Genomic DNA, 17,819 nt, shown 5'->3' with positions numbered 1-17,819 from the left:
ACGCCACCCCACTGCCTTCTGGTCTCGTTGTTTCTGGTGGGAAGTCAGCTGTTGATCTCACCAGGGTCCCTTGTGAGTGACTCATCGTTCTTCCCTTGCTGCTTTCAAGACTTTCCCCTTGTCTTTGACTGTCAGCATGTTCACTGCATCTCTTTGTGGATCTTTTGTGTGGATCTTATTTGGAGTTCATAGAGCTTGCCGGATGTGTAGATTAAAGTTCTGTTGTAAATTTGGAACGCTTTCAGCCATTCTTTCTTTGAAGTAATAATATTTCTCCCTTGTGGCCTGACTACCATGTAGTTCTCCAGCAGAGCCCCCCCGCCCCACCCATCAGAAGTCAGTGAGGCCTCAAACCCTGAAGCCACAAGCCCCCATGGTGCCCTAGGCTAGTTTTGCAGAGCCCTGCAGCCCAGCGCTTCACCGAGACCCCTGCCCCTGCCCCTTCAGAGACTTGGCACAGTCCAGTGGCTGAAGAGTGAGGACACAAGAGGCCATGACCAGATGTTTCTCACCTGGTGACAGGCGTAGAACCGAGCACTGGGGCATAGGCTGCTACATGGTGTGCAGGTGTCTACACGGCAAGTCTCCATGGACAACCAGACCCTCTACTGTACACCTTACTATGACAGTGTCCAGGAGCTGACAATAGAGGGTCAGGCTCACAGGCCACCACATCCTGATGCCCTTCTGCCTGTGGAGGGGGATTCTTGAGGGAGGAGACCTGTTCTGATCTGCATACAGGGGCTTCAGGAGCCCCCGAGGGCCCTGTTGCAAGTGATACCGTCTGGGCCATGAGAAAAGGAGGAGGGTATGAGCATGAAGTACTCTATCTGGGAAAGGGTTCTATAAAAGCTCAAGTTTCGATGAAGCAAAGGCACTTGCCCCTCACGGTCATTCCTACTGTGCTAGCCTGCATCTGCATCCCTGGCTCTTCCTGTGAGCCAGTCTCTGCCCCCAGGAGGACACTTCTTTCTCACACCTGCCCCGGCAGGTGCTCCCAGTAGACCCCCAGCCCTTTAACTCCTCCCAGAGCCAGAGCATCCACCCACACAGTGCATCGTCAGACCTGTCCACACTGAACACATCTCCCTCTGCTCAAAGCCCAGATTCTGGGGCTGTCGCATCCTTACTCCTTCCTGGGGGCAGAAGTTCTGTTTACAAGAACAAACCCCCCATGGGATGGAGCAAAGGGCTGTTGCTTTCAGAAAATCACCTGATTGTTCCTGTTCCTGCAAAAGCGTTTCTACCGTCTTTCCTCTGGGGACAAACACGGCTCAGGAGAGCCCCACCTCCTCTCAGGAGCCTCACGTGGCATTCACAAACAGTGAACCAGTGCTGCTGAAACACAGCACAATGCCAAACACCGACAAGGAAGGGAAGGCTTCACTAAGCCTGATGCCAGGACAACACACAACACAGAGGGGCATAAAAGCCGACAGCTCCAGACACCTCACACACACACACTCACACTCACACACACACTCCACCTCCTCTAGCCCCACCGCCCCACCATGGCTGCCTCCACCCTGTCCGTCTGCTCCAGCGACCTCAGCTATGGCAGCCGCGTCTGCCAGCCAGGTTCCTGGGACTCCTGCCCTGAGTCCTCCTGGCAGGTAGATGATGGCCCAGAGAGCTGCTGCGAGCCCCCCTGCTGCGCCCCCAGCTGCTGCGCCCCAGCCCCCTGCCTGAGCCTCATCTGCACCCCTGCCAGCTGTGTGTGCAGCCCCTGCCAGGCAGCCTGCACCAGCTCCTGCACGCCCTCATGCTGCCAGCAGTCTAGCTGCCAGCCCTCATGCTGCGCCTCCTCCCCCTGCCAGCAGGCCTGCTGCGTGCCCGTCTCCTGCACCCCCGTCTGCTGCAAGCCTGTGTGCTGTGTGCCCATCTGCTGTGGGGCCTCGCCCTGCTCAGACTCCTCATGCTGCCAGCAGTCTAGCTGCCAGCCGTCCTGCTGCACCTCCTCCCCCTGCCAGCAGGCCTGCTGCGTGCCCGTCTCCTGCACCCCCGTCTGCTGCAAGCCTGTGTGCTGTGTGCCCATCTGCTGTGGGGCCTCGCCCTGCTCAGACTCCTCATGCTGCCAGCAGTCTAGCTGCCAGCCCTCCTGCTGCACCTCCTCCCCCTGCCAGCAGGCCTGCTGTGTGCCCGTCTGCTGCACCCCCGTCTGCTCCAAGGCAACCCCCTGCCCAGCCCCCTCGTGCTGCCAGCCCAGCCCCTGCCCCCCGTCCTGCTGCAGACCCTCCTCCTGCGTGTCCCTCATCTGCCGCCCCGAGTGCAGGCCTGCCTGCTGCGTGCCCGTCCCCTCCTGCTGTGGCCCTGCCTCCTGCCAGCCAAGCTGCTGCCGCCCGGCCTCCTGCGTGTCCCTGCTCTGCCGCCCCACGTGCAAACCCTCCTCCTGCGTGTCCCTGCTCTGCCGCCCTGTGTGCTCCCGTGCAGCCCGTTGCGTCCCCGCCTCAGCCCAGAAGTCCTGCTGCTGACCGGGCGTGGCCCCCCACTCCTCCTAGGGCCAACTCTGACTTCGACCTGAAATCTTTGGAGCCTTGAGCCCATTCTGGGGTCTCCTTCTGTCCCAGAGCCACCCCCCCACCCCAGCAGGTTGGGCTGAGCCTTCACTGCCCGGCTGGCTCTCTGGACTGGCCCTGAGTTCTGTCCCAACCCAGGGTCTCACTCAGTGTCCTCTTCTCCATCCTAACTGGATAGCAGCTACTTTGTCCTCATGTGAGTGGGGGACTCTCATTCTGTTGACAAATAAAGCCATTGTCAGCCCCTCTCTGAGGCCTTGAGTGTATATCTGGGCAAAGCATGGGGAAGAGCTTTGATGTGGCATGGGGCTGGACCGCTTTGAGACCTGGCCTTGAGCTCTGTCCAGGGCGACAGCACTGTCGGGCAGAGCTGGCCAGGCCTTTCACCCTCCGCCAGGGTCTCCTGCAGTAGTGGGCCCCCTGCAGCCTCGAGCACAGGAAACCTGCCACCTGGGAGACCCCCGCATGCCTCCCAACACCTCCACCAGTGAGGGACAGAGAGTCCACTTGTCCAGGCCTGCAGCCTTGCACATCCAGGCTTGGGGCTTTGCCAGGGACAAAGGAGAACCTATTTAATAAAGCATCTGGCTTGAAGGCATGAAGCTCCCCCCCTCCAGGGCCAGCTTTGGGGAGGCTGGTGCCATCCTCTCTCCAGAAACCCTGGGCATGGGGGCAGGTGCTTTCCTCATGGGCAGATGGCAGGAGTGGGGAGCCATGTGTGGTGATGATGGGAGCCTGTGCTAGTCAGCGTTCTCTGGAGAAACAACCAATAGGATGTGTGCATTTATATACAGAGAGATTTATTTTGAGGAATGGGCTCGTATGACTATGGAGTCTGGCAAGTCCAAAATCTGTGGGGCAGGCTGCCCAGAGAAGAGTTGACATTGCAGCTTGAGTCTGAAGACAGTTGGAGGCAGAATTTCTTCCTCCTCGGAGGACCTCAGTCTTTTCTCTTAAGGCCTTCAACTGATAGGGCAGGGCCCACCCACATTATGGAGAGCAATCTGCTTTACCCAGAGTCCACTGATTTAATGTTAATCTCATCTAACAAATACCTTTGCAGCAATGTCCAGACGTGTTTGACCAAACAACTGGGCACGATGGCCTGGCCAAGTTGACACACCAAATTAACCATCACAGGGACCAATAGCTGAGGGGGGTGGGATATTTAGCAATGGCTGGGGCTCACTGAGTGCTCCCCTCAGGAATTCAAATGTTAAGGCAGTTGCCCTCTTGGGAAATCCAGCGAGGAGGGTTCGCGCTGGCCCTGCAGAGATGGTGCTGGGCAGGCACACCACCTGGAGGACACAGACCTTGCCTGGGCCTCGGGTGGTCCCCAGCAAGGAACGGCCTTGGCTAGGGGGCCTCGAATGCCCCAGGCCACATTCGAGGGATGTGTACTGGGGATGTCACAATGTACAGACCCCACATTGGAAGGAAGCAGGGGTCCTCGAGAGGGTTCCCACCTCCAGGGGGCCTGGCTGACGGCTCACCCGCGATCCCAGTGGATGCCAACACGGCAGCGTCCTGAGTGTGGTGTGGGGTGCGTCCTGCCCTCCTCCCCAGTCCTGGAGCTGTTGCCCCTGTGTTTGCTGGTCTCTCTGAACAGCCACCCACAGCGGCCCAGCCTCTCCGGGTCCGGCCCTCTGCTCTTCTGTCCTGTCCACACGACTGTCCATCTTCTGACTTGCCCTCTCCTTCCCCCCAGGGGCACCTGGTGTCCTCCCTCCCTGGGTCTCCCTGAAGACCCCTCCTCCAGGTTCGGCCTCCACTCTCTGCCACGGTCCTCTCTCTGCACACGGCCAGGCTGAACTTTCCAGAGACCCTCCTCATGACAGCTCCTCCCATGGCATCAACCCACAGCACGGTGACCAGCCCACCTGCCTGCCCAGCGCCCACCCTTCCCCTCATCTCCCGGCTGCCCCCTCCGCATCACTTTTTAGTTTCTTACTCCTGAAGATGTTTTAAAGCCGACTTTTCTTCTCTTTAGGTGTCTGTGGGTGTTTGCAGGTGGCAAGTGCAGTATTTGAAGTCTCTGCAGGTCCGTTTGGGTTTTCTGTCACATCTGCCAGTTCCTGCTCACATGTCCTCTTTCCTGATGTGCTTGGTTATTTTTCACTGAGTAATGGTCCTTGTCTTTGGAAAAGTATTTGTGGGCATTTGGGGCCGCCCGGGGTGGGGGGGAGCATGGCAGGGAGGCCCGCGCTGCCCCTCTGGGCCCAGCCTGGTTTGCAGTCCCCCTGGGCCCGCCTGCCCTCCAGCTCACCCCCACCGTGTGCCCCTGCTTGTCACCAGGGCAGTGCACCACATGGGAGTGGGGAGGGGGCTTTCCCACACTCCTGGTCCCTGGCGGTGGCTGCTGCTCTCCCCGTGGGTCCCCCCTGCCTCCCCAGATGACCACATCTGCCCCTTGGCTGGGGTACTGGGATGAAAAGAGCTCCCCACGAGCAGGGGTCAGCCCTCCTTTCCACCAGCTCTGGTCTGGTCCTATTCACAGGCATGGCGGGTGTGGGGGCCGTGCTGACGCAGGCTCCCCATTTCCAGACCCCATCAGTGCCCTCAGTGGGAAAAAGGGAGAAGAAACACTGGGTGCGAGCGCAGGCTGCCGCCCCACCTGCACGACACTCTCCCAGTCCTTTCACCGCACGACTGCTGGGGGGTGGGGCGGGGGATTGTGACAGTAGCTGCCATCTTTTGAGTTTTTGTTTTATGAAGCATTTCAAGAGACTTTTTTTCGTCTAATAAGAAACATTAGATGAAATTTACTTTATAACTGACAACTAGCTCTGGATTCTGCCATGCTGCTTCTCTGCTTTGTGAGTTTTCTTCTTGTTTCTGTTGCTTTTCGTCTTTAAAATATCAATTATGATATTTTTCTTTTACTTTTTCTACTGTTTTGAAATATATATATTTAGTTATACTAATGAATATCTGTTTTCCTTTCTATTCATATTTTAATTGTTAAAGTCAAGAATGAAACAATACAATGGAAGAAATGTCTCTTTAAGACGGAAATGATTCTGTTTCCTCCACATCCATCTGCACCCCCATCCCCCAGACTCCCCCTTCTCAGTCTTTCTGGTCCAGTCATGTGCCGCATAACAACGTTTCACTCAACGACGGACCGTGTGCACAACAGTGGTGCCGTAAGATCAGTACCATGAGCCTAGGTGTGTAGTGGGCTATACCACCTAGGTGTGAAAATGCACTCTGTGACGTTCGCACAATGACGAAATTGCCTGACGACGCATTTCTCAGAACGTGTCCCCATCATCGTTCAGTGACACGTGACTGGAGAAGCTACAGCAGCGCTCTCCGACAGAAACACAGCACAAGCCACACGTGTAACTGTAACTATGATAGTAGCCACATTTAAAAATGAAAAAGAAACAAGTGAAATTAATTTAATAACATATTTTATTCAACCCAATGTATCCAAAATACTATCGTTATCAACATGCAGTACTGACTACTTTTAAAGTCCTCAGTAGCCACAGGCTGCCAGTGGCTCTCCAGTGACAGCATGGACCCTCCCCGCTGTCGTGACGTCTGTTACGATACATTGGAGATGTGCGTTTGCACTGAGAACCCGCTGTGCAGGATATTTGGGCTTCCGCCCATGTCTCCCTTCCTTCACACCCACGACAGCCCGACCTCCACGTCCTTGAACTTGGTCATTTGTCGTATTTAAGTTTTTTTTTTTCAGGAGAGAACCATACATTTTTTTTTTAAAGGAATACTGTCCAGGCTCCTCCTTATGTGGAAATATGTTGCTATCTTTACTAGAGAAAGATGTAATAATTTGAAAAAAGGAAAGATCAACCTTAGGGGCAGACGTTCCCCCAGAAGCTCTGTGTCTCTCACCGTTTGGTGGAAGAGGGCCCAGGCTCAGCTCGCCGTCGCTTCATTCCCGGACAGCATGCCGTCTCTTCCTGCGTGGCGACGGGACTGTTCTTAATTCTTTTTCATTGAAAGACTTGCCCGGATATTTCTAGGGCGGGCTCTAGAGATCTGATTCTCTTGAAATTCATGAAGTCTTTCCACTCCAGACGCACACATCCTTGTCCCTTCAGCTCGGAGTGGTTCATACTCGGTTATTTCTTTGCTTATTGTTTCGACCCTAATTGCCCTTTATTTCTCCCTAGCCACAGACTTATCACATTTGGTCTCAGCTAAGCATACTGTCTGTTTATTATATTTTTTCTTGTCGTGTTTGTGGGTGTCATCTTTTACTTCTGTGTTTTGGAGGAACTAGCAGTGTTTGTCCTTAAATGGTATTAACCATTGAATTGTTTCTCTGTGGGGTTGGTTTTGCTCTTTCCTGCCTCCGTTGTGAATGTTTAATCCAGCTGCTTGGAGTAAATTTCCCTGGACCCTTGCCATCTTCCATCTCCACCACTGTGTTTGGAATGGGGAAGTCCTGGTTAAGAGCGTAGATCCTGTACACAGACAACTGGCCTCCGGTCCCAGTGCTGCTACTTTGTGCTGTGTGACCTTGAGCAGGTTGCTCAGCCTCTTTGTGCCCAGGCTTCCTCATCTGTTCACAGTAACTTCCTCACTGAGTTGATGTGAACATTAAGTGAGTTAACAGATGTGAAGTGAGCAGAACACTGCCTGGCACAGAACAGGTGCTCAGAAAATGTCATCTAACATCACCAGCAGCTATTGGAGGGTCATTTCTAAGATGTGGGAGTTTTCCCCAGGGCCAGCCCATTATGACTTTGTGTCCCAGCTTCCCTGGGACCCTATCGTCTTGTATTCCATGAGGGAAACCAGCTGTTGCCTAAGGTTTTCTTTTGGGCGTTGCCCTAGATGCGGAATTTCTGTTGCTCCTAGGCCGAGTTTTTAGGGGATGGTCTCTCCCTTCCCCTCAGGGTTCTAAGTGTTTCAGGGCATCACCCTTGAGTGAGGCAAATTCCGGCCGGAGGGGGCTGTTTGCCCCGCCGTGGAGCCGGCGTGCACGGCACATGCTGGAAGGCCATGCGGGCGTGGGTAAAATCCTGATGGACACTGAGTGACCAAGGAGAGGGATGGCCCTGAGTCCCCCACGACTATATCGTACACCTCAACTTTCTCAGACACGACGTGTGTGCTCCTGGTGCAGGTTCACACCGTGCCCGAGTCTTACCTGCGTCCCTGAACCTTCCTCTCGGGCACTTTATGTGGGGCTGCGACAGCGCTGGGCATCTCTCCCTTGGGCTTTCACCCAGTACCCATGGGGTAGGGAGGGCTGCGTGTGGTCTCACACCCCGCCCTCCGCGAACGTGACCTTAGACCTGTCTCTGTGATCTAATGCTCGGCACCAAGTATATTTTACAAGATGTGCAAGTGTCACTATACGCATAAATTTTAAAATACCTAAAAGTAATAAAATAATTTAAAGCACTCCAAACATAGGAAAGATGGATGCAGAATTCATCACTCTGGAGCAATGTTCCCTCTAAACCCCAACTCAGCAGAAACTCGCCTCAAATATTTTCTGCAAGTTTTCTGGACCAAACAGGAGAGACAGGAAAACACACCCTGCAACATACTCCCAAGCAAATGAGTAAGAACTAAGTGTAGAAAATCAACCAGCAGTAATGAGGGCTCTCCTGCAGCCCGCGCTCAGCATCAACACGGAAGGGAGGGCGTCCTGGGGACAACACAAGCCAGGGAGGGGTATAAAAGCCCACGGCCCCGGGTACCAGACACACTCACACACTCACACACTAATACACACCCTCCTCCAGCCCCACCGCCCCACCATGGCCGCCTCCACCCTGTCCGTCTGCTCCAGCGACCTCAGCTATAGCAGCCGGGTCTGCCAGCCTGGTGCCTGGGACTCCTGCCCCGACTCCTCCTGGCAGGTGGACGACGGCCCAGAGAGCTGTTGCGAGCCCCCCTGCTGTGCCCCCAGCTGCTGCGCCCCAGCCCCCTGCCTGAGCCTCATCTGCACCCCTGCCAGCTGTGTGTGCAGCCCCTGCCAGTCAGCCTGCAGCAGCTCCTGCACGCCCTCGTGCTGCCAGCAGTCTAGCTGCCAGCCGTCCTGCTGCGGCTCCTCCTCCTGCCGGCAGGCCTGCTGCGTGCCCATCTACTGCACCCCTGTCTCCTGCACACCCGTCTGCTGCAAGCCCGTGTGCTGTGTGCCCGTCTGCTCTGGGGCCTCCCCCTGCTCAGACTCCTCATGTTGCCAGCAGTCTAGCTGCCAGCCCTCCTGCTGCACCTCCTCCCCTTGCCAGCAGGACTGCTGTGAACCCGTCTGCAGCACCTCCGTCTGCTGTAACCCCGTGTGCTGTGTGCCCATCTGCTCTGGGGCCTCCCCCTGCTCAGACTCCTCATGTTGCCAGCAGTCTAGCTGCCAGGCCTCCTGCTGCGCCTCCTTCTCCTGCCAGCAGGACTGCTGTGAGCCCGTCTGCAGCACCTCCGTCTGCTGCAAGCCTGTGTGCTGTGTGCCTGTCTGCTCTGGGGTCTCCCCCTGCTCAGACTCCTCATGCTGCCAGCAGTCTAGCTGCCAGCCCTCCTGCTGCACCTCCTCCCCCTGCCAGCAGGACTGCTCTGTGCCTGTCTCCTGCACCCCTGTCTCCTGTACCCCCGTCTGCTGCAAGCCCGTGTGCTGTGTGCCTGTCTGCTCTGGGTCCTCCCCCTGCTCAGACTCCTCATGCTGCCAGCAGTCTAGCTGCCAGCCGTCCTGCTGCGCCTCCTCCTCCTGCCGGCAGGCCTGCTGTGTGCCCATCTGCTGTACCCCCGTCTGCTGCAAGCCCGTGTGCTGTGTGCCTGTCTGCTCTGGGTCCTCCCCCTGCTCAGACTCCTCATGCTGCCAGCAGTCTAGCTGCCAGCCCTCCTGCTGCACCTCCTCCTCCTGCCAGCAGGCCTGCTGCGTGCCCGTCTCCTGCACACCCGTCTGCTCCAAGGCAACCCCCTGCCCAGCCCCCTCGTGCTGCCAGCCCAGCCCCTGCCCCCCGTCCTGCTGCAGACCCTCCTCCTGCGTGTCCCTCATCTGCCGTCCCGTGTGTAGGCCCGCCTGCTGCGTGCCCGTGCCCTCCTGCTGCGGCCCCGCCTCCTGCCAGCCCAGCTGCTGCCGCCCGGCCTCCTGCGTGTCCCTGCTCTGCCGCCCCACGTGCAGACCCTCCTCCTGCGTGTCCCTGCTCTGCCGCCCCACGTGCTCCCGCGCTGCCCGCTGCAGCACCGCCCCAGCCCAGAAGTCCTGCTGCTGACCTGGCATGTCCCTGAGGGCCAGCCGTGCTCCAGGCCCATGGCCAGTGGGACTGAGCTCCGAGATACCAGCACTTAGCCTTCTCCAGGAGTTTATAACCCCAGAAAAGACCAGCAGGCTGTCTCCTCTGTGTTCACCAGAAAGAAAAGGGACTCCCTTTTCCTCCAGAGTCTGCCCAGCAGTTGCTGCCACAGCCATCCCAGAACCCAGCACAGGCCTGAGCCATCAGAGGGGGTCCTGATTCTCTGTCCCCCTGCCCCTCCTCCAGTCCCTGCCCCTGTCAGTCGCATGGGAGGACCTGCCACCTGACCTGATAAACTCGCCTCCTTTTCTCCACGTGCCTCTTTATACATCTTCTTTCCTGGTCCGAGTGTGGTGTGGCAGGGGCTGGGGGAGGGGTGCATACACAGGCCTCCCAGCACTCCTGGCCATAACCTCCTGTGACCTTTCACAGGAAAAGAGAGGCAGGAAAACCCAGGAATCCAGGCCCGGCGTGACCCTGGAGCGGCCACCCTGTGCTCCTGGCCTAGGCCCTGCTGTCCAGGCCGCGTGCTCTCCTGCAGGCCTCCCCCATGTGAGCTGTGAGGTGGCCGCACACCCCATGGTCAATAGCATGCCTCTGGAGGCCTGACGCTGCTGGAACCCGCCCTCTCCTCCGTGGCCCCCCAGGGCCTTCCTCCCGGGTGTGGGGATCCTGGCGGGGAAGACGGAGTGTTTCCTTGACTGTTCAGTGTTGCTTATCAAAGGCGCACCACAGCTGTCCTGGGGGGCGCCACCCAGATCCCCCTCGCGAGCACCCACTGTGGGGGTGTAGCTGACGCACAGCCCCGGCTGCCGCCCCTTCGACCCACCACATCCAAACCAGGCTGCTCCCTGAAGTTGACTGAGCACAGCCGGGGTCTGAGCAGGGCTGTTCCCGCGGACACGAGTCTCCTCCCACAGGCCCCTCGGCTCCAGCACCCTGTCCACCCGTCCCAGGCCTTCTCAGAGCTGTGCGGCGTCTGAGGCGCTGTCCCCACTCGCCGCTCACAGGAGTCCTGCCTCGTTAAGGCCCCCCCCACCAACCCCCGCTCCTCCTGTTTACTCTTTCATGGGCATTCCCACAATAAATCACTTGCAAATCGATCCCATCTCGGCATCTGCTTCTTGGAGAACCCAAACTGACTCCTGCACTGTTATTTCTGTACCACTAGAAAGAAAGAGAGAGAAAGACAAACACAACCAATGAAACTATGACCCGATACTCTTACACGACACGTGAAAAATTCACACCAGCCTCTTCTTGCCTTTAAATTACTTCAATCTATTCTGAGGGATTTAGGCAAATGTTTCACCTTCATTTGCATGTATCTGTATTTAAAAACATAATGGATTGATCTACTTGTTGCTTGTGGGCATGGCCTTTTCTTGGAGCCTGTGGAGCTCTTGGCTGTCTATTTATCTGTGTATGGAATTACACCATTCCATACAACGAATGCGTGCTTCATCCAGGGAGAAATGCAAATATACCACTGTGGGCTCCTATACATACAGTGGCCACTGGCATTTCTAGACAGACTGTGATCAGTTAAAGACACATGCTGTAAACCCTAAAATCCAAAACAAGGAGCTGTGGCTAATAAGCTAACAAAGGAAATAATACAGAATCATAAATAAAATCAACTAATCCAAAAGAAGACAGAAAGAGAGGGAAAGGAGGATGAAGAACACACTGGAAACAAACTCTGCAAGAGGACAGAGTAAACCTCACTGTGTCGACAATCACACTAAACGTAAGTTGTCTAAATACTCCCATTGAAAGGCAGAGACTGGTGGATTGAATTAAAAAAAAAAAGAAACAAGACCTCACTTTATGCTGCCTATAAAAAATGTAGTTTAAATATAAGATGAAAATAGATTAAAAGTAAAGAGGTGGGAGAAGATACATCATGCTAACATTAATCGAAAGAAACCTGCAGCAGTGATACTAATATCATTCAAAATAGATTCCAAATGAAAGAATATTGCCAGAGATTGAGGCTCATTTTATAAAGATAAAGGAGCCATAAACCCTAAATGTTTCTGCACCTCATAACAGACCTTCCGAATTCATGAAGCAAAACCTGCCTGAACTGCAATGAGATACAGACAAATGAACATTTACAGTCTGAGATTTCAATACTCCTCTCTCCACAACTTATAGAAAAAACAAACAGAAAATCAGGAAGGGTGTAGACTATTTGAGTGATGCTACCAACCAGTCTGAACTAATTGGCATTTAAAGAACACTCCACCCCACAAACAGAATAACCACTCTTTTTAAGTGCGGCAAACATGTACCAAGATAGACTACATTAACTAAGATAGGCCATATTTTGGGCAATAAAACAAGTCTCAACAAACTTAAAAGAATTTAAGTCATATAATGTTTATTCTCTGACCATAATGGAATTAAATTAGAAATCCAGCACCAGAAAGATCCTGTAAGATCCCCAAATATTAAGAAATGAAAAGGACTTCTATATAACCCATGGGTCAAAGAAGAAAGAAAAGGGGAAATTAGAAAATAGTATGAACTGTATGAAAATGAAAACACACATCCAAATGTGTGGGGTGCTGCTAAAGCAATTCCAAGGGGGGAATTTACAGCACTGAATGTCCAATTAGAACAGAAGGAGGCTCTCAGATAGACGACCTCAGCTTCCATCTGAGAAACTAGGGCGAGTGGGCCCAGGTAAACTCAAGGAAAAGAGACGATAATAAAGATCTGAGTGGAAAAATCAATGAAATGGAAAACAGAAAAAAAAAATGAGAAAATCAAAGAAACCAAAAGCTGTTTCCTTGAGAAGATGATAAAATTGATAAACCTTTAGCAAGACTGACCAGCAAAACAAAGAGAGAAGATGCTAATCACCAAATCTAGAATGAGGCATGTGACGTCAGTAGACATCCTGCAGACACTGAAAGTGTAATAAGAGAACATGGAACTATTTTATGCCCCAAAACTTGACTACCTAAGTGAAATGGACAAATTCTTTGATAGACACAAACTACCAAAACTCACTCAAGAAGACATATATAACCTGAGTAGCCCCAGACCCATTAAAGAAATCGAGTCTGCAGCTGCAAACCTTCCCACAGCCCAGCTGCCTTTCCACAGGTGAAGGGTAAGCCAACCGTGGGACATCACACCACAGAACTCCACCTGCAAGACAAGGAGCCAACTGTGGACATGCACAGCAGCTTGAATGGACTGTAAGGGAATTGTGGGGTGCAAAAGTCAACCTCAGAAAGTGACAAGCTGTATGACTCCACTTGTGTACATTCTCACTGTAAGAAAAGGAGAGAGATGGAGAAGAGATGCGTGGTTGTCAGGGGTTAGGGAGGAGAGTGTGGTCGGTGTGGGTATGAGGAGTAGATGACGAGATGAGGAGTAGATGAGGGAGCCTTGTGATGACGGCATGATTCTGTATCTGATGGTGGTGGTGGTTATATGATCTACGACTGTGAAAATACTGCATAAAACTACACACACACGAGTGCATGTAAATCTGATGAAATCTGAATAAGATCTGTGGATTGTCAAGCTCCTGGTTGTGACTTGTACTAAAGTTAGGCTGGATGCTATCATTGAGGAAAACTGGGGGAAAGGTACACGGGACCTTCTCTGTAAAGTTTTTGTAACTTCTTGTGAATCCATAATTTAAAAAAAAAAAAAAACTTTCCACAAAAAAACCCTCCAGGCCCAGATGGCTTCACTGGTGAATTCTATCAGGAAAAGAAAACAAAAAAAACACCAGAGCATCAAACAAACCCGCTGTCCACTTTCTGGTGGGTGCTGGGAGGAGGCCACACAAGATGCTGTAACGTGTGGCCTATCCAGTACCTTCTCTTAGGCTGAAACCAGGGAACTGGCCAGATCCCCCACGTCATCATCACATGGTCATCGAAATCTCCAAAGATCTTCCATCCACTCTCAGCACCGCTTCCATCTACCGGAACATGAGGCCCCTCCTGATGTGGGCACCACGCAGATAATGCGGGCAGGGCTGACAAAGACACTGCCCGTGGCCGCCGCCCTGCCTCCCGGAACTGCCTGTCTGCACCCTGACGACCCCAGCCCAACGGCCCCCAGCCCCACGCCGCACACAGGTGTGGGGTGAATGAAGAAGGAATATCTGGAAACCTGCAGTGTTGGGACTAGTGCTGAGGTCTCCCGACACGGCCCCTCTGCTCCTGCCCAGCACCGAGGGGATGGGCTGTCCCCCACGTCCCTCCCACGGGCACCTTTCTCCCCACATGATCCATGGGACCCGGCCAAGCCACAGCAGCCCAACCAGGGTCGACCACGGCCATCCGCCCGAGGAAGTCACGGCCACACATCTACCTTGACCAACCACGAGGGCACCTTTAGGAGGAAACCCGTGGCCATAGTGTGGGCCACACACCAGCTTCCGCAGGGCCAAACACTGGTCAGGCGGTCACTCAGGTTCCCACCCAGCAACTGACTCATCTAATGAGGCTTCTTGGGCCCTGCCAGAGTCACCAACAAGGAAGGGGGACGTGAGAGCCTCCTGAGGGGACAACACAGGCCAGGGGCTGGATATAAAAGCCCGGGCATCACAGAGCACCTCACACACTCCCACACACACACTCACACTCACACCCACCCTCCTCCAGCCCCACCACCCCCCCATGGCCGCCTCCACCCTGTCTGTCTGCTCCAGCGACCTCAGCTATGGCAGCCGGGTCTGCCAGCCCGGTGCCTGGGACTCCTGCCCTGACTCCTCCTGGCAGGGGGACGATGGCCCAGAGAGCTGCTGCGAGCCCCCCTGCTACGCCCCCAGCTGCTGCGCCCCGGCCCCCTGCCTGAGCCTCATCTGCACCCCCGCCAGCTGTGTGTGCAGCCCCTGCCAGGCAGCCTGCACCACCTCCTGCACACCCTCCTGCTGCCAGCAGTCTAGCTGCCAGCCGTCCTGCTGCACCTCCTCCCCCTGCCGGCAGGCCTGCTGCGTGCCCGTCTGCTGCAAGCCCGTGTGCTGTGTGCCCGTCTGCTCTGGGGCCTCCCCCTGCTCAGACTCCTCATGTTGCCAGCAGTCTAGCTGCCAGCCCTCCTGCTGCGCCTCCTCCTCCTGCCAGCAGGCCTGCTGTGAGCCCGTCTGCAGCACCTCCGTCTGCTGCACCTCCGTCTGCTGCACCCCTGTGTGCTGTGAGCCCGTCTGCTGCACCCCTGTCTGCTGTAACCCCGTGTGCTGTGTGCCCGTCTGCTCTGGGGCTTCCCCCTGCTCAGACTCCTCATGCTGCCAGCAGTCTAGCTGCCAGCCCTCCTGCTGCACCTCCTCCTCCTGCCAGCAGGCCTGCTGCCTGCCCGTCTCCTGCACACCCGTCTGCTCCAAGGCAACCCCCTGCCCAGCCCCCTCGTGCTGCCAGCCCAGCCCCTGCCCCCCGTCCTGCTGCAGACCCTCCTCCTGCGTGTCCCTCATCTGCCGCCCCGTGTGCAGGCCTGCCTGCTGCGTGCCCGTCTCCTCCTGCTGCCGCCCTGCCTCCTGCCAGCCCAGCTGCTGCCGCCCGGCCTCCTGCGTGTCCCTGCTCTGCCGCCCCACGTGCAGACCCTCCTCCTGCGTGTCCCTGCTCTGTCGTCCCACATGCTCCCGCGTGGCCCGCTGCAGCCCCGCCTCGGCCCAGAAGTCCTGCTGCTGACCGGGCACGTCCCCCAGAGCCAGCCGGGCTCCAGGTCCCACCCCGTGACCGTGGTCCTCCCAGACCCCTCAGTCCAGTCCTGACCTGTTAGGTGGCTGCCCCCACCCAGGACAGGGTCCCCCCAGGTGTCCACTGTCCTGACCTGACCTCTGCCTCCCAGGAACCCGGACGTCGCTGCTCCCCAGCTGCTGCCTCCAGGAGGCTCCTCCATCTGCCTCTGGGTCACCTGTCCTCTCCCAGTTTCTCTGCTCGGGTCACTTGACTTCCAAGCTGTCAGCCCCTCCTCAGCACCCAATAAACTTCCTTCATCACCTGATGCGCTTCCTTCATCTGACACTTGGGGGTGGGGTTGGGGCGACACATGGTTCTGACCAGACATTGGTCTCCTCCAGCCGCGAACATTTGTGAGAGTGAGTGACTGAGGAATCCCAAAGGGCAGTGGAGTCCCTCCTCTGGACAGGGTCACCGGGTGGGACTCCTGCCCTCGCCCAGGAAGGTCAGTGCCTGCTCAGGCCGTGCTCGGAGCTTTCCTGAGGCTGGTCACCTGCAGATGTGTTGTGGTCTGGGGTTCTCAGGTCCCCTTGACCTTTTCCACCCACTGTCCCATCTGGGCTAACTGGCTCCCCAGAATCACCCGCTAGCAAGCTAGCCTGGGGACTCCACTCAGCACAGCCTCTGCGGGGCCTGGGGTCAGCCTTGTGGTCCATCTGCAGGTCTACATTTCTATCAGAAACATGATGGCGTGAGAGAGGAGCTGCTCCATCCAAGATGGGATAAGAAGGACTGGATGACCTTCCCACCTGGGCCAACCCCCAAAACTAACAAAATTGTGAAGCACGGGTGTTCAAGGACCTGAGAAGCACAGAACGGGACCAGCAGAGAGCGAGAACAGAAAACTGGGTCTCACACCTGGCCCAGCTCACCACCTAGAGTGTGTTTCCAGGCCCCAGTACAGAAATGGTGAACCCATGTGGAGCTCCATGGACCCCTGCATTTCAGAGATGGCCTTGGGAGTTGGGGGAGACCTGGGCAGCTCACGTTTGGGGTCAGAGTGCGAGAGAGAAGAGAGCAGCACTGGGTACTCCCCAGTCCCACAGAGGGTCCCCTGCAGTGTCAGCTGAGTAATGATCCACAAACACATGTGAGCCTGAGACTGGCGCAAACCAATAGAACTAGACGGACCGGTCCCCAGGGATCCAACCAAGCCTGAAACAGTGCCTGCCCCACCTGCCAGCTGGAAAATTCTCACAAGTCTGAGGATACCAGGTACACCGCTCAGAAGGGTACTGACCTAGTTGTGGGGTAAAATTCACCCTAATGTCACCACTGCTCTAGTCCTACCTGTCAAAGCTTATATGCAAGCCTCAAAGATGAGCCATTTCCAAGTAACTTCCTACATCCCAGAACAGAGGTCAAGTATATTCATAAATAATTCAGCACTCAACAAGGTAAAATTCACAGTTTCAGACATCCATTCAGAAATCACCAAGCATGCAAAGTGGCAGGAACATATAACCCATAATGAGGATAAAATCAATCCATTAAGACCAAGCCGGAAGTGTCACAGATGATAGAATTATTGAGACTTACAACTATGCTCCATTCGTTCAAGAAGTCAGAGAAAAGATTAAGCAAGCGTATCAAGGAAAGATGAGGAAGATTTAAAAAGACACAAATGGAACATCTAGCAAGGAAAACTATAATGTCAGAGGTGAAAATTACACTAAACAAGATTAACCGCAGAATAGACACTGCAGAAGAAAAGACAAGTGAACTTGAAGGCAGAGAAGTGGAAATCACCTAAACGAAACACAGAGAAGAAAAAGAAGTGGACAGCGCATTAGTGAGCTGTAGGACAACTTCAGTTGACCTGATGTACTTGTAATCGGAGGTCCCAAAGGAGAAGAGAAAGGTGGAACAGAAAAGATGCTGTCAGATTGGATGAAGAGGCAAACCCCGTCTATGCTGCCTACAAGAAGTGTACTTTAAACATAAAGAAAAAAGAGGTTAAAATTAAAAATGGAAAAATAAGAGTAAATTAAATTCCAAGCCAGCATAAAGTTTGAAATGATAAAGATTAAAGCAAAAATCAGTGAAATTGAAAACAGTAAAACAATAGTGATAATCAATGAAGCCACAGTTTGTGTTTTGAAATGATAAACTTGATAAACTCTAGCTAGACTAAGTAAGAAAAAGACAAGGAAGACACAAATTACCAATATCAGGAATGGAAGAGAAGGAATTACTACAGACCTCATAGGTATTAAAGAAATTAAAAGGGAGTACAACAAACAATTCTATTCCTAAAAATTGGGCAATTAAGATGAAATGGACTCATTCCTTGAAGACATAAACCACCAAAACTCACTCAAGAAAAAAAAAAAAGATAAACTTAATTGTTTTATATCAATTTAATAGACTTTTTTGAG

At 54.3% G+C, this 17,819-nt stretch overlaps 4 protein-coding genes across 6 annotated transcripts in view; all 4 read left to right on the top strand.

The window, feature by feature from the left end:
- Nucleotides 1-17,819, top strand: part of TSPEAR (thrombospondin type laminin G domain and EAR repeats) — a 182,092-nt gene that overhangs the window by 115,726 nt on the left and 48,547 nt on the right. The gene's annotated exons all lie outside the window — the stretch shown is intronic.
- Nucleotides 1,474-2,783, top strand: LOC106842960 (keratin-associated protein 10-12-like). The gene has a single exon (XM_014859773.3). It carries the CDS (start codon nucleotides 1,512-1,514, stop codon nucleotides 2,469-2,471), a length of 960 nt encoding a protein of 319 aa, XP_014715259.2. The 5' UTR covers nucleotides 1,474-1,511; the 3' UTR covers nucleotides 2,472-2,783.
- On the top strand, nucleotides 8,084-10,829 carry LOC106842958 (keratin-associated protein 10-4-like). Its single transcript, XM_014859769.3, has one exon. It carries the CDS (start codon nucleotides 8,099-8,101, stop codon nucleotides 9,710-9,712), a length of 1,614 nt encoding a protein of 537 aa, XP_014715255.3. The 5' UTR covers nucleotides 8,084-8,098; the 3' UTR covers nucleotides 9,713-10,829.
- Nucleotides 14,340-15,781, top strand: LOC123278358 (keratin-associated protein 10-12-like). Its single transcript, XM_044751060.2, has one exon. The coding sequence runs from the start codon at nucleotides 14,386-14,388 to the stop codon at nucleotides 15,388-15,390; it is 1,005 nt and encodes a 334-aa protein (XP_044606995.2). The 5' UTR covers nucleotides 14,340-14,385; the 3' UTR covers nucleotides 15,391-15,781.

Source organism: Equus asinus, chromosome 18, assembly GCF_041296235.1.
Source record: "Equus asinus isolate D_3611 breed Donkey chromosome 18, EquAss-T2T_v2, whole genome shotgun sequence".
NCBI lineage: Eukaryota > Metazoa > Chordata > Mammalia > Perissodactyla > Equidae > Equus > Equus asinus.
This window is presented reverse-complemented; position numbering and strand designations above follow the sequence as displayed.

What these genes read in the sequence shown, in the direction of transcription:
- LOC106842960 (XM_014859773.3), top strand. Translation starts at nt 1,512, where the DNA reads ATGGCTGCCTCCACCCTGTCCGTCTGCTCCAGCGACCTCAGCTATGGC.
- LOC106842958 (XM_014859769.3), top strand. Translation starts at nt 8,099, where the DNA reads ATGAGGGCTCTCCTGCAGCCCGCGCTCAGCATCAACACGGAAGGGAGG.
- LOC123278358 (XM_044751060.2), top strand. Translation starts at nt 14,386, where the DNA reads ATGGCCGCCTCCACCCTGTCTGTCTGCTCCAGCGACCTCAGCTATGGC.